This window comes from Mastomys coucha, unplaced genomic scaffold (assembly GCF_008632895.1).
Source record: "Mastomys coucha isolate ucsf_1 unplaced genomic scaffold, UCSF_Mcou_1 pScaffold7, whole genome shotgun sequence".
NCBI lineage: Eukaryota > Metazoa > Chordata > Mammalia > Rodentia > Muridae > Mastomys > Mastomys coucha.
In genome coordinates, this window is record NW_022196913.1 from 62,851,414 (window position 1) to 62,863,872 (window position 12,459).

Genomic DNA, 12,459 nt, shown 5'->3' on the forward strand with positions numbered 1-12,459 from the left:
TAAAAGAACAAAAACAAAGTCTTAAAAAAAAGTTCCCTTTCCTCAAAAAGTTTAAAAAAAAAAAAAATTACCATCCTTAGAGATATCCCAGGTCCATCAAAAATGGCTCAGCTGGTAAAGGCACTTGCAGATTCCCAAACCCAGAGGCAGGAGAGCCGACTTGCAAAGCGTCTTCCACAGGTGCTGTGTGAAAGGGAAACGCTCACACACACTCACAAAAAAAAAAAAAAAAAAAAAAAAAAAAAAAAATCAACGTAAGCAACTTCCACACTATCTTTTAACTAATGATTATTTTAGAACTTACACTCAGTCTTTGAAACACAAACAGCTTCGCACTGGAGCAATTTCATGTTGAAAACTCAGAAAAGATACAACGGAGTGGCAGACCCTCGCACCACCTCCAGTCTCAACTAAGCTTGAAGTACTCTATTCAGATTCTCACAGGTGAATCAAGACATCAGTGGTCCACCCATTTAAAAAGCTGCAGGTGCCAAAGGCTGCTAGGAGAAACAAAGGAAGTACTTACAAAATATTCCTTTCCTACAATTAAATTCGTCAGGAAGGGTGAACACTGAGCTGTTCAAATACCATGAACTCGAATGACTCTACTGGAATTTTAAAGTTCACCCACTACCTTTTCATAAGCCACTATTACTGGAAAAACTAACCTCACGTGTGACAATCTTCCACGATACCTACCGGCTCAGTCTTTTCATCCAAAATAACCAAAAGTCAGAAATGACATGAGTTTTACATCTGCTCCTGTAGCCTAGAGGGGCCCCAAAAAACCTGCATTAGATCTTCAAGTGTAGTTTCAAGCAGGAATTTAAGGGAAGCAAGCAATAGTGAGCAAAGCATTTCATCCAATTTTTATTTCCATATGCAAACACACCCCTACACTGTTGGCTGGGTTAAATACTTGAAGCAAGCATCAGCTATCATTCACTAAACTGAGCAAACTAGCCTAACATACATGTTCTTACCTCTTTAAGAGCCTTAGTAACTACAGTATTTGGGCAAGAATCAGATCTTAGAAGTTATTCAGCGACAACTTAAAATGCAGGGGTTCCAACATTAAAATACTTTAAAATGTAAAAAGAAAAACCTTTCCCAAAAGCTTGATACCATAAGGCTTTGGGCTTCCAAGATCCGGGTCAAATTCTTACCGTACCATTAAACCCAGTCAGTTAACTGGTACTCTGAACCCACCCACCAGGTTATACATACTCTCACTCAATCATGTAAGAATTGAATTCTTTATTTGTGATATCCATAAACGTTGCTATTCTATGTTTCTATCCAGGAAGGCAATTTTCTTCTATTATCAGTTTTTGTTTTTTTTTTATAAACAACAACTTGAATTCTATTGCATGAAGGGCTACAAATACACGTTAACCAAGCAGAATACAGATAATTTTGTTTTACAACTTGCACCTAAAACCCCAGTACACACAGCTGCTTCAGTAGCTATCAGAGCAGTTTGGGGCTACTGCCCAAGCTATGCATAGCAGTTTACATATTCAAATCTCATGTAGAAAAAGTGACTGACACGGGCTGTTCACTGCACTCCTGGGAAGCCCGTCTCACCTACAAGTGTGAACCTTCGACTCTGCAGACTTCTGATGGCAAACTGCTAAATCTGATGAATTGTCCTGAACAAGTCGGTTTTTCAAACCAACCGTCTTGCAGCTATACTGCCACTCTACCAGCAGATGGTGCTACATCCGTTGGACTTAAGAGGACAAAGTTCAGACTTAGGGAAGAAACGTTTTTTTTTAAACCTGCTCTGAAAATACATTTTTAAAAACTCACTTAGTGTTAGGGTAAAATAGAACCCTTATTTGTAACCATTCATTACAGACAAACCAATAAGGAAGAAACTAGGTCATCTAAAAAAGTTTTAAACAGTTTATATGAATGAGAACACATGCTTTAAACACAAACTATTTCTTTTAAAACTACACAGTACATGTTTTGAAGTAAATTCTGATAGAAAGAACCAACCATGTCAAGGTGATAAGCAAATCGCTCATTACAAAGAGATGGATGCACAGAAACTAAACAGCCACATCCACCACTTCAAAAAGTTTTTGTCTGTAAAAGGTAATTTCAACACATCAGTAACTGGGCAAACAGGAAGAAAACAGGGAAAAAAAAAAAAAAAGAACCCACAAGACCTCCTTTAAGCTTCTCGAAGTGCACATCAAAACCTAACAAAAATATCCTTTAAAACGGTAAGGAGTGGATCCTAGAAAAAAAAATGTTAGACATGTACGGTCAAACACAATGATTTATTAAAAATAAAACGTAAAAATGATTTTTGTACATATGCTTCCAAATTTCAGGCATGGGATCCAAGTAGGTTTCATAGAAAACGCTGTAGCCAGGTATCAAGTCCTTACAACAAAGTAAACTACCCTCCCGCCCAACCCCCACCCAGGTTTTGCTACAGAATCAGCAAGTTCACTCCCGCCCGCCCACCCGCCCCCCGGAAAAAAAAAACACAAATTAAAACAAGACATTTTTGCTAGTATAAAAACGACCAAGGTCCAAGTAATAATAAAAAAATAGAGTCCATCAATGACTGTAACACAAAAATGTGTGTGTGGGGCCGAGTCCACCTTCGGGGGGGGTGGGTGGCTGGGGGGGACGGGCAGGCAAGCGAGGGGGGTCGTGCCCCCCAGGGTAAGCGGCTCCCCCGAGGGCGCCTGGGGCGGGCGCGGAGGGAGGGCGAGAATGGCCGCGCCCGTCGCCGGCATCCGGAACCCGGCTTCTAGAACGAGCCTCCGCCGTAGCCGCCGCCGCCGCCATAGCCGCCTCTGTACGGTCCACTGTTGCTGCGGCCGCCCCAGCTGCCGCCGCCTCCGCCGCCGCCGCCGCTCTTCATCGGCCCGTACGAGGACTGGTGCTGGCTGTAGCTGCCGAAGCCGCCGAAGCCGTTGCCGTAGTCGCTGCCGCCGCCATACGAGCCGCCGCCGCCGCCGCCCCCGTAGGCGCCGTAGCCCCCGTAGCCGCCGTAGCTGTTGTAGCCGCCGCCGCCGCCGCCGCCGCCCTTGGCCAGCCCGTTCTGGTCTCGGCCGCCGCCGCCGCCGCCGCGGCCCCGGCCGCCGCCGCGCCCGCCCCGGGCCGCCCGCGCGCCCCCGCCGCCCGCGTGGATATCCTCCTTGGGCACCGCCTTCTTCACCTCCACGCGGTGGCCCTGGATCGGGTGGAACTTCACCACCGCCGCCTTGTCGGCCGCGTCGTGGCTCTGGAAGTAGACGAAGCCGAAGCCGCGCTTCTTGCCCGACTGCTTGTCGGCGATGATCTCCGCCTTCTCCACCGCGCCGAACTGCGAGAAGTGCTCGATCAGGTCGCCCTCCGCCACGTCGCCCTTGAGGCCGCCCACGAACAGCTTCTTCACCTTGGCGTGCGCCCCGGGCCGCGCCGAATCCTCGCGCGACACGGCGCGCTTCAGCTCCACCGTGTTGCCGTCCACCGCGTGCGGCGACGCGGCCATGGCGGCGTCCGCCTCCTCCACGTTCGAGTAGGTCACGAAGCCGAAGCAGCGGGAGCGCTTCGTCTGGGGGTTCACCACCACCACGCAGTCCGTCAGCGTCCCGAAGGCCTCGAAGTGGCCGCGCAGCCCCGACTCGCTCGTCTGCACGTTGAGGCCGCCGATGAACAGCTTACAGAGCTGAGAGTTCTCCATGTCGGCCGCCCGGGCCCTGCCCCCGCCCTGCGCGCTCCGCGGCGTCGCCGTCGCCGTTAGCGGTCGCCGAGGCCTCGTCGGAGCCCGGGCCCGGCCGCCGCCGCCGCCGGCGGGGAAGGGGCGGGAGGGGGAGGGAAGGGGCGCGCTGCCGGCCCGAGGGCGAGCCGAGGACGCTGGAACCCTACCAGGGCCGCCGCGGCCGCCACCTCCGCTCCCCTATCAGGACACCACACAAAGAGGCCGCTGAAGGCGCGCGCACCCTCCCCGCGCGGTGCGTCACAGGCGACGCCGGGCCGCCGGCCAATCGCCGCCGCGCTCGCCTTAAGCCCGCCCACCGCGCCGCAGCGCCGCTCTAGGCCGCGGCCTCCCCGCCCTCCGCGGTTTCCGTCCGGGCCTCGGGCTCCTGGGCGGCCGCCGCTCCTTCCGCCTCCGCGCTCGCCCTCGACGCGGTGCCGCAGTACCCCGGGGACGGCCCGCCGGAGCCCTCCGCGCGCGTCCGCGGAGCGTTTCCTGTCGGCCGCGCGGCTGTTCCCGCAGCCTTCCCTCCCTCCCCTCGCCGGATCCCCAGGCCCGACTCCGCAGTGGCGTTCGCGCCAGCCCCTTGAGGGACGTGTCCGGACAGCCAATCAGCGACTGGCTCCCCAAACCCACTTCCGTTTTCCGCCGCCGCGGGACGGGCGCGCTCCTCTCGAGCGCCGGCCCTGCGCCCCCCGTGCGGAGCCAGCTGTCGCCCGCACGCCTCGTCCTCGCGCGCCCTCGCGGGAATTGTAGCCGTTCCCAACGGATCTGCCCGTGGACCCCGCGCGGGCTTTTTGAAAACTTGACTGTTGGGGCCGTCGGCACCTGGCGTCAGCTCCCCTCGAGTGGCACAAAGATGGAGGGCCGAGGCCTGACCCCTAGGCGGTTATTGGCCGTTTACGGTGGGCTGGTCGCCTGCCTAAACTAATGTGACTCTTGCCCCGTGCCACTCTGCTCGCCCAATCGAGCCTGGGAGAAGTAACAACACCAAAGCTCTCCAGACCCGGTGACCCGGACAAGGCCCGAGCCCGGCCCGTGGTAGCCGGTAGCGATGCTCCGCCCTGTTGCTCTGCAGCAAGCTCCTGCGGACGTGTTCAGTGCGAGCCAGTGTTTAATCTGCCCCATCCGTACACTGCTGGCTTTGAGCCGGACTTTATCCAGCCCAGCTGACCTCGAACTCGTGGGACGTAGTCTCCCAAGCACTAGATCACAAGCATGTTCTATGAAAATTGATATTTTTATTGCGTCCTCACTGACATCCCAACTGTGATTTGAGAGTTAAACTGGGGGGGGGGGGGAGCTTAACTAGATAAGAGTTGGAGCAGTGTCCCCGACGGCCCCCCCCCCCGTTATTTCCCATATCTCCCCATTCCTAGTCCACCCCTGTGCCCTGCAGCCACTTACTGGACTGCCAGCTTCACGAATACAAACATAAAGCCATTTTGCCAACTTTATCTATATAACTAGATAAAAAATGTCGGGTACTGTGTTTAGTAATCACAAGATCTCGATTTCTACAATGTCTTAGGGTTTTTATTGCTGCAACTAAAACACTATGACTAAAAAGCAAGCTGGGAAGGAAAGGCTTTATTCTGTTTGCATTTCCAGATCATAGTCCATCATCGGAGGAAGTCAGGGCAGGAACCTGGAGGAAGGAGCTGATGCAGAAGCTGTGGAGGGGTGATACTTAACTGCTGGCTTCACTGGCATGCTTAGCCTGCTTTCTTATAGAACACAGGACCATCAAAGGTGGTGCCCACCACTCACAAAGAGCTAGGCCCTGCCCTCTGATCACTAATTGAGAAAACTCCCTCCAGCTGAACCTTGTGACATTTCGTCGACTAAAGCTTCTTTCTCTCTGATGACTCTGTCTTCTGTCAAGATTACACACAAAACCAGCCAGTACACACAAGGAAAATGTGGGGTTTTGTTTGTTTGTTTGTTTGTTTTCCATTTTAAAATAAACTAGGTAGCTGAAAAGTTGGCTCAGTGGTTAGCAGCACTTGCTGCTTCCAGAGGACCTGAATTCTGGTCAGTTCCCAGCAACCAGGGTCAGGGCTTCCGTCTGACTGAGCTCTGGCCTCCACAGGCACCCGCACTCACGTGCATATGCAAACACACACACACACAGCTATACATATACAGGGTTCCTCTGTATAGCTCAGGCTGTCCTGGAACTCACTCTGTAGACCAGACTAGCCTCGAACTCAGAAATCTGCCTGCCTCTACCTCCCAAGTGCTGGGATTAAAGGCGTGCGCCACTACCACCGGCAATAGGCAATAAAGTAGTTTTTAAGACAGTAACTTCATCGGCAGGATTTGATAAAGGCGGCAGGGTGAGGTGGAGTGTGTATCACTGTGTTTGAATACCGGAGGGCTAAAATGTCAGCACTGCAAGCAGAGAGCTCAAGGGAAGGAGCTATTTTGGTGTGTGCAGGGACTTACAGATGATGGAGTCTCTACTTGTGTCTTGCAGATGTTCACTGGAATCTTACCTTAGACCAAAGGTTCTCAACATGTGGGTCATGACCCACTTGGGAGTTACCTAAAACCATCAGAAAATATCACGATTCGTAACGGTACCAAAATTACAGTTATGAAGCAGCAACAAAAATAATTCTATGGGTTGGGGGTCATCACAACACGAGGAACTACATCAAAGGGGTCACGGCATTGAGAAGGTTGAGAACCATTGCCTAGGACTACATATAATACTTACCTTGCTGAATCTTTACAAGGATCAAAAAGGTTTTGTTGGATAGCAATTTCCTCTGAGATAAAACCTTCCAACTTTGAGGGAAGCTCCTTAAGACCCCGGTGAAGCACTCTGTCCTCCAGGGAAGCCACTTTAATTCAGAAAAAACAAAAACTTCAGGAAGTCCCTGAGATTCATCAGGCTCCTCCCTCCCCTGAGGACTTCCAGGGAATAAGTGTCGAGTGAGTAGACATTTTCTCAGGGATAATGCACCACATAGTGGGTAAATCATATGCCAGTCTTTCACTGAAGAAACCAAAGCTACACCACAGTCAGTTGCCCAAGCTTTGTTCTCTATACCATCCTACCTTCTTGTACATAAAGAAATACAATAGACTGGAAGCGGAATGGATCGTGGTGACATCTTCTGAATCCCTTTGTTTCTTTAAAAAAAAAAAAAAAAAAAAGGCCGGGCGGTAGTGGTGCACGCCTGTAATCCCAGCACTTGGGAGACAGAGGCAGGCAGATTTCTGAGTTCGAGGTCAGCCTGGTCTACAGAGTGAGTCCAGGACAGCCAGGGCTATACAGAGAAACCCTGTCTCAAAAACAAACAAACAAACAAAAAAAAGATAATAAAAAAAATAGAGATGTATTTATTATATGTAAGTACACTGTAGCTGTCTTCAGACACTCCAGAAGAGGGTGTCAGATCTCATTTACAGATGGTTGTGAGCCACCATGTGGTTGCTGGGATGTGAACTCAGGACCTTCGGAAGAACAATCGGTGCTCTTAACCACTGACCCATCTCTCCAGCTTCTTAACTCTATCCCTTTGCTTCTTAACTCAAAATATTTAAATATTTAAGAATCCAAGGAAGATGCTGCCACTTTGACATCATTGATGTGCCTAGCTCACTGCACCTCTGGGTAATTGCAGTGTTTCAGCCGTTCATTAGCATGCACAATAGCAGTCCCAGAAGAGTCTACCCTCTGGTGACACTGGAGCTGCTGAGCGCTAATTAGTCTGCATAATCTGTCATGTTTGCACACTGAAATCACCCAATGGAGCACTTCTTAGAAAGTTACATATCCCTGTGGTGTAGCGATGCATGACTGTAGTTGCAAAATGTCACCTGAGCAGAGGAAACACTGCCTGACCCCAGGGGGAATCTGCATATTCGATAAGGAGGAAATCAAAACATGAACATGACAACCTGAGTGTCATGTCTGTGAGTGGCAGAAGGCAAAGTGTCCACTCCAGCACTCTCCTTTCTCCCTCCCTATAGTTCCAGAGAGTCAAAGCCAGTTCCCACTCTCATGTCGCACTCCTTAGAGCCTGCTTCTCCCATCTCTGTTGCTGCACAGTATCCCTGGAATCAGATGATGACCCATAAACAGTCAACTTTGTCCAAGGATGTCATAAGGTCACCTGCTATGATGGTTAATTTTTTGTTTGTTGTTTGTTTGTTTTTGAGACAGGGTTTCTCTGTATAGCTCTGGCTGTCCTGGAACTCACTCTGTAGACCAGGCTGGCCTTGAACTCAGAAATCCGCCTGCCTCTGCCTTCCAAGTGCTGGGATTAAAGGCATGTGCCACCACCGCCCTGCTACGATGGTTAATCTTATTTATCTTTCAATCAGGGACTCTTTACACAGACCTACCTATCCTAGAATTCTTTACATAGGCCAAGCTGGCCTTGAACTCACAGAGACCTTTGTGGTCGAGCAAGAGGTTTGGAGTGCCGGATACCCGATGGGTGGTAATTTCTGCCTGCATGGGACAGAAGGTGTTCAACCATGCCTCCTGGGTCCCTGCCTCCTGTTTCGGTCACAGCGCACACCTAGCCCAGAGCTGGAGAGGTGTGTGATATTAGCAGTACCAAGCCTTCTTACATGCAAATAAGGTTTCCCCAAGCTCTCAGCCCAAACCAATGAGAAGTACCTGCTGTCGAACCCTGAATCACCCCCAAAACTGTATATAAATCTTATCCAGGGAATTAAAGGTGTGCGAGAAATCTAGTCCATCATCTGAGCCTTTTGTTCTAAGAGTTGTAACACTTGGGCTAGAGGTCTACTCTCCCGAAACACGACCTGAATCTAGGCCCAGCCGGACCCGACTCAGTGCAGGGGAGCGCAGAGCAACTGAGTGACCTGGGAAAGCACAGAGGAGATGGAAGTGAAGCTAGCTGAGGCGGCAAAAGCCACAGAAGCTACTTCTCCTCCCTGCCCATGCTCGCTTCCCTTCCCCAGGCCAGAGATCTCCGTGAAAGCCTCTGGTACACAGGCCCACATGCCACCACAACAAAACATGATGGCTAAGGTTTATTGCCCACTTGACTGGATTTAGAATCACCTAGGTAAGACTATCTGGGCGTGTCTGTGGGGCTACCTCTAGAAAAAAGTTAAGTGAGGTGTGAAGTGGAAATGTTTGGGTTTTTTGAGACTCAGTTGTGTCATGTAATGTTTTGGGAAAACTGTCTTACTAGAGGATGTTTTTTCCTGAAACAGACACGTGCGTGGGAGGATGTTTTGTTGAAAACAGACAGGTGGTGTTTTTTCTGGAAATTGCCTGGAAAAGGGGCATGTGACGTTTTGCTAGAGCAGGTGCCTGAGAGAACTCATTACCTTTGAAAGGGGTCTAAACATAACCCAACAGACGTGGATGCTGCTGCTTGGTATTGGTTCACCTTGCCTCCTTTGTTGATCATCGTTTATCATGACTTCATAGAGAGAAACGCACCAAAGAACTTCAGGTGGTGTTCCAGCGACTTCTTGCCACTTTCCTGAACCCGGGCCAACTGGCAGAGCGTCTCGGATCCTTCTAGACCGAACTACCATTGCCCATTCCAGGTTGGTGTTCATGAGTGGATCGAGTTACCACTGCTGATTCGTGTGAACTAAACTGCTGATATCCTCCGGACAACACAGATTGATTCGCCCAGAGAACTATTTCTAAGCCCTGAGGTCCACATCCCCTTGTCCTATTTACCATCTTTTCTCCCCTACCTTTGGACGGTAAGCTTGAAGTGGGGGAGGTGTCGAAGCACTTGAAAACCCTTATTAACACTATGGGGTTTTTTTAAATTTAAGCCTACAGAGATGTGAGCAGACTCCCTATCTGAGGGCAGCACCGACCCATGGGCTGGGGTCTTGGGTTGAATAAAAAAGAGAGATGGAGTGGAGAACACCAGTTTTCACTTCACTGCTTCCTGACGGCAGATGCGCTGCTCCTCCCTCCCCACACCATGATGGACTCCATCCCCTCAAACCACGGTCTAAAATCACATCGCTTTTGTCTCCTGTCACAGCAACAAGTAACAAGATCTTCCAGTCTCAGAAGCTCTTCACAAGAAGCACTGTAGTCATGCAAACTGAACTAATGCTATTGTTCTAGGGGCTCCCAACCCTGCTTGCTCACAAGGATACTGTTCCCTGTTGCTGTCTGTGATAAACACCATGACTGAAAGCAGCTTGGTGGAGGTTTGAATGGTACTGGCCCCCCAAAGGCTCATATGCTTGAATACTTGGTCCCCACTTGATGGAACTCTTTGGGAAGGATTAGGGGGTGTGGCCTTGTTGGAGGAGGTGTGTCACTGGGGTCTGGCTTTGAGGTTTCAAGAGCCCATAACACCTACAACTCTCTCTCTCTCTCTCTCTCTGTGTCTCTCTGTCTCTGTCTCTCTCCCTCTCTCTCTGTCTCTCTCTGTCTGGGTCTCTCTCTGTGTCTCTCTCTCCTTCTCTCTCTCTCCCTCTCTCTGTCTGTCTTTCACTCCCTCTCTCTGTGTCTCTCTCTCTGTGTCTCTCTCTCTGTCTGTCTCTCTCTGTCTCTCTCTCTCCCTCTCTGTCTGGGTCTCTCTCTGTGTCTCTCTGTGTCTGTCTCTGTCTGTCTTTCTCTCCCTCTCTCTCTGTCTGTCTCTCTCTCTCTGTCTCTCTCTGTCTCTCCCTCTCTCTCTCCTTCTCTCTCTCTCTCTCCCCCCCCCATTTTAAAGGTTTGTATTTCTGTCTTCTCACTATTAACGTGTGAGAACTCTCCACATCCTCACCACAAGGCTTTCATCAGATGTGTCACAAGTAGCTTCTCTACTTGGTGACTTTGCCTCTGTAGTTTCTTGGCAATGCTTTTGTTTTTGTTCTGTTTTGTTGTTGTTGTTGTTGTTTTGGCAATACATTGGTTTTGTGTCTTGTTGAAAAGATTCGGATCAAAAGCGGATCTTCCCATTTCAAATGTTTAAGAAAAACTCTCTCACAGGCGTACCCAGCCTCTTGGGCTTTAGTTTGTTCCATATGTAGACACGTTGACAGCCAAGAGCAGCCATTACAGCAGCTTGAGCAGAATCATATAGCCCTTCTGAGCAGAGGACTGGACAGTAGAATGTGAGCACACTTTTAGAAACCTGATCAACAGGCAGCCACTGAAAGCAAACCTGAGGAACCCCCGGTCCTGAAAGCAGTTAGCTGGCTCTGCAAAACTGGTGGGCATCAAACAGCTCTGAAGGTAGAGGTGCAGTTAACATTCCAAGCAGGAAGGCTGCTAAAACCCCCACAGTTTTAGCACATAGACGTCCCAAATCCCCACAGTACCCCACTCACAAACGTCCACAGACTGCTTCCTGGATGGGATAGATTAAAACCTTATACTCGGTCGTCAGGCGTGATGGCTCAGACCTGTAATCCCAGCACTCAGAAGGGAGAGACAGGGAGATCTCTGTAAACTCAACAGCAGCCTAGTCTACACAGCAAGTTCAGGTCAGCCATGGTTACATAGGGAGACCCTGTTTTTCAAGAAAAAAAAAAAAATCCGGGTGGTGGTGGCGGCGCACGCCTTTAAACCCATCACTTAGGAAGCTGAGGCAGGCAGATTTCTGAGTTTGAGGCCGGCCTGGTCTACAGAGTGAGTTCCAGGAGAGCCAGGGCTATACGGAGAAACCCTGTCTCGAAACCACCAAAACAAATTAAATAACTAATAGATGAGGTGGGGGGGAGGGTCAGGCCCTTTAACTCATTTACTCAGAGGCAAGAGGGCTTTCTGAGTTCTACAAAGGAAGAGCAGCTCTCTCACTATCCCTGTTCCATCTTGATTGGAAGCTTTGTTTGAATTGCTCACACTCAAGGATGCATACAAGAGAAAGTTCTCTTTGTTTCTTTTTTTGTTTTTCAGTTTTTCAAGACAAGGGCTTCTTTGTGAAGCCCTAGCTGCCTTGGAACTCACTAGGTAGAACAGGCTGGCCTTGAACTCAGAGATCCTCCCACCTCTGCCTCCCTAGCTCTGGGATTAAAGGCGGACACCACCACCATATCTGGCTCCCTGTCTTTTTGTTACTTTTCTATTGCTGTGAAAAGATTTCGAGATCAAGGCAACTTATAAAAGAAAATATGTCCTGGGGCTCACGGTTCCAGAGGCTGGGGTCCATGACCATCACAGCCCAGAGCACGGCAGTAGGCTGGCAGGGATGGTGGATCCGTTTTTCTGGTAGTGGGAATTACCAGACACTGGAAGAACTCACCAAACATGAGACTGAGTTCATGCAAGAAGTGCACAGTAGCACAGGAAATAAAAGCAGCTGCAGGGAAACTTTTTAATTATTTCCTTTTTTTTTTTTGGTTTTTCAAGACAGGGTTTCTATGTGTAGCCCCAGCTGTCCTGGAACTCACTCTGTAGACCAGGCTGCCTCGAACTCAGAAATCCACCTGCCTCTGCCTCCCAAGTGCTGGGACTAAAGGCGTGTGCCACCACCACCTGGCAATTATTTCTTTTATTTTTTTAGATAATATAATCACACCATTTCACATCCCTTTCCTTCCCCAAACAGTTGCGAGTATTCTTCACTCAAATTCATGATCTCTTTTTTTCACTAATTGCCAATTGCATGTGTGTATGTACATTATATATAACACATATCTATACACACATACATATATGCCTACATATTCCTAACTGCCACGGACCGGGATTTCTCTCGCGGGGTCCCTGTTCCGCGGGACAAGGGATTCTGGCCAGGTGGACACGGGATTCGGCTTTTGACAAATAGACTACACACGGGTGGTGTAAAATCTGA

The 12,459-nt window shown here is 49.7% G+C and overlaps 1 protein-coding gene and 1 long non-coding RNA gene across 2 annotated transcripts; one reads left to right on the forward strand and one right to left on the reverse strand.

Annotated features, from left to right (window-relative positions):
* Positions 1-1,240: 1,240 nt before the first annotated feature.
* Hnrnpa0 (heterogeneous nuclear ribonucleoprotein A0) lies at positions 1,241-4,255 on the reverse strand. The gene has a single exon (XM_031359097.1). It carries the CDS (start codon positions 3,689-3,691, stop codon positions 2,774-2,776), a length of 918 nt encoding a protein of 305 aa, XP_031214957.1. The 5' UTR covers positions 3,692-4,255; the 3' UTR covers positions 1,241-2,773.
* Positions 4,256-8,674: 4,419 nt separating this feature from the next.
* LOC116082464 lies at positions 8,675-9,870 on the forward strand. Its single transcript, XR_004115319.1, has 3 exons — positions 8,675-8,760; positions 9,132-9,418; positions 9,494-9,870. It is a non-coding gene; the product is annotated as an uncharacterized LOC116082464 (long non-coding RNA).
* Positions 9,871-12,459: the final 2,589 nt, after the last annotated feature.

Coding starts and splice junctions, on each gene's coding strand:
- Hnrnpa0 (XM_031359097.1), bottom strand. CDS start 3,691: ATGGAGAACTCTCAGCTCTGTAAGCTGTTCATCGGCGGCCTCAACGTG.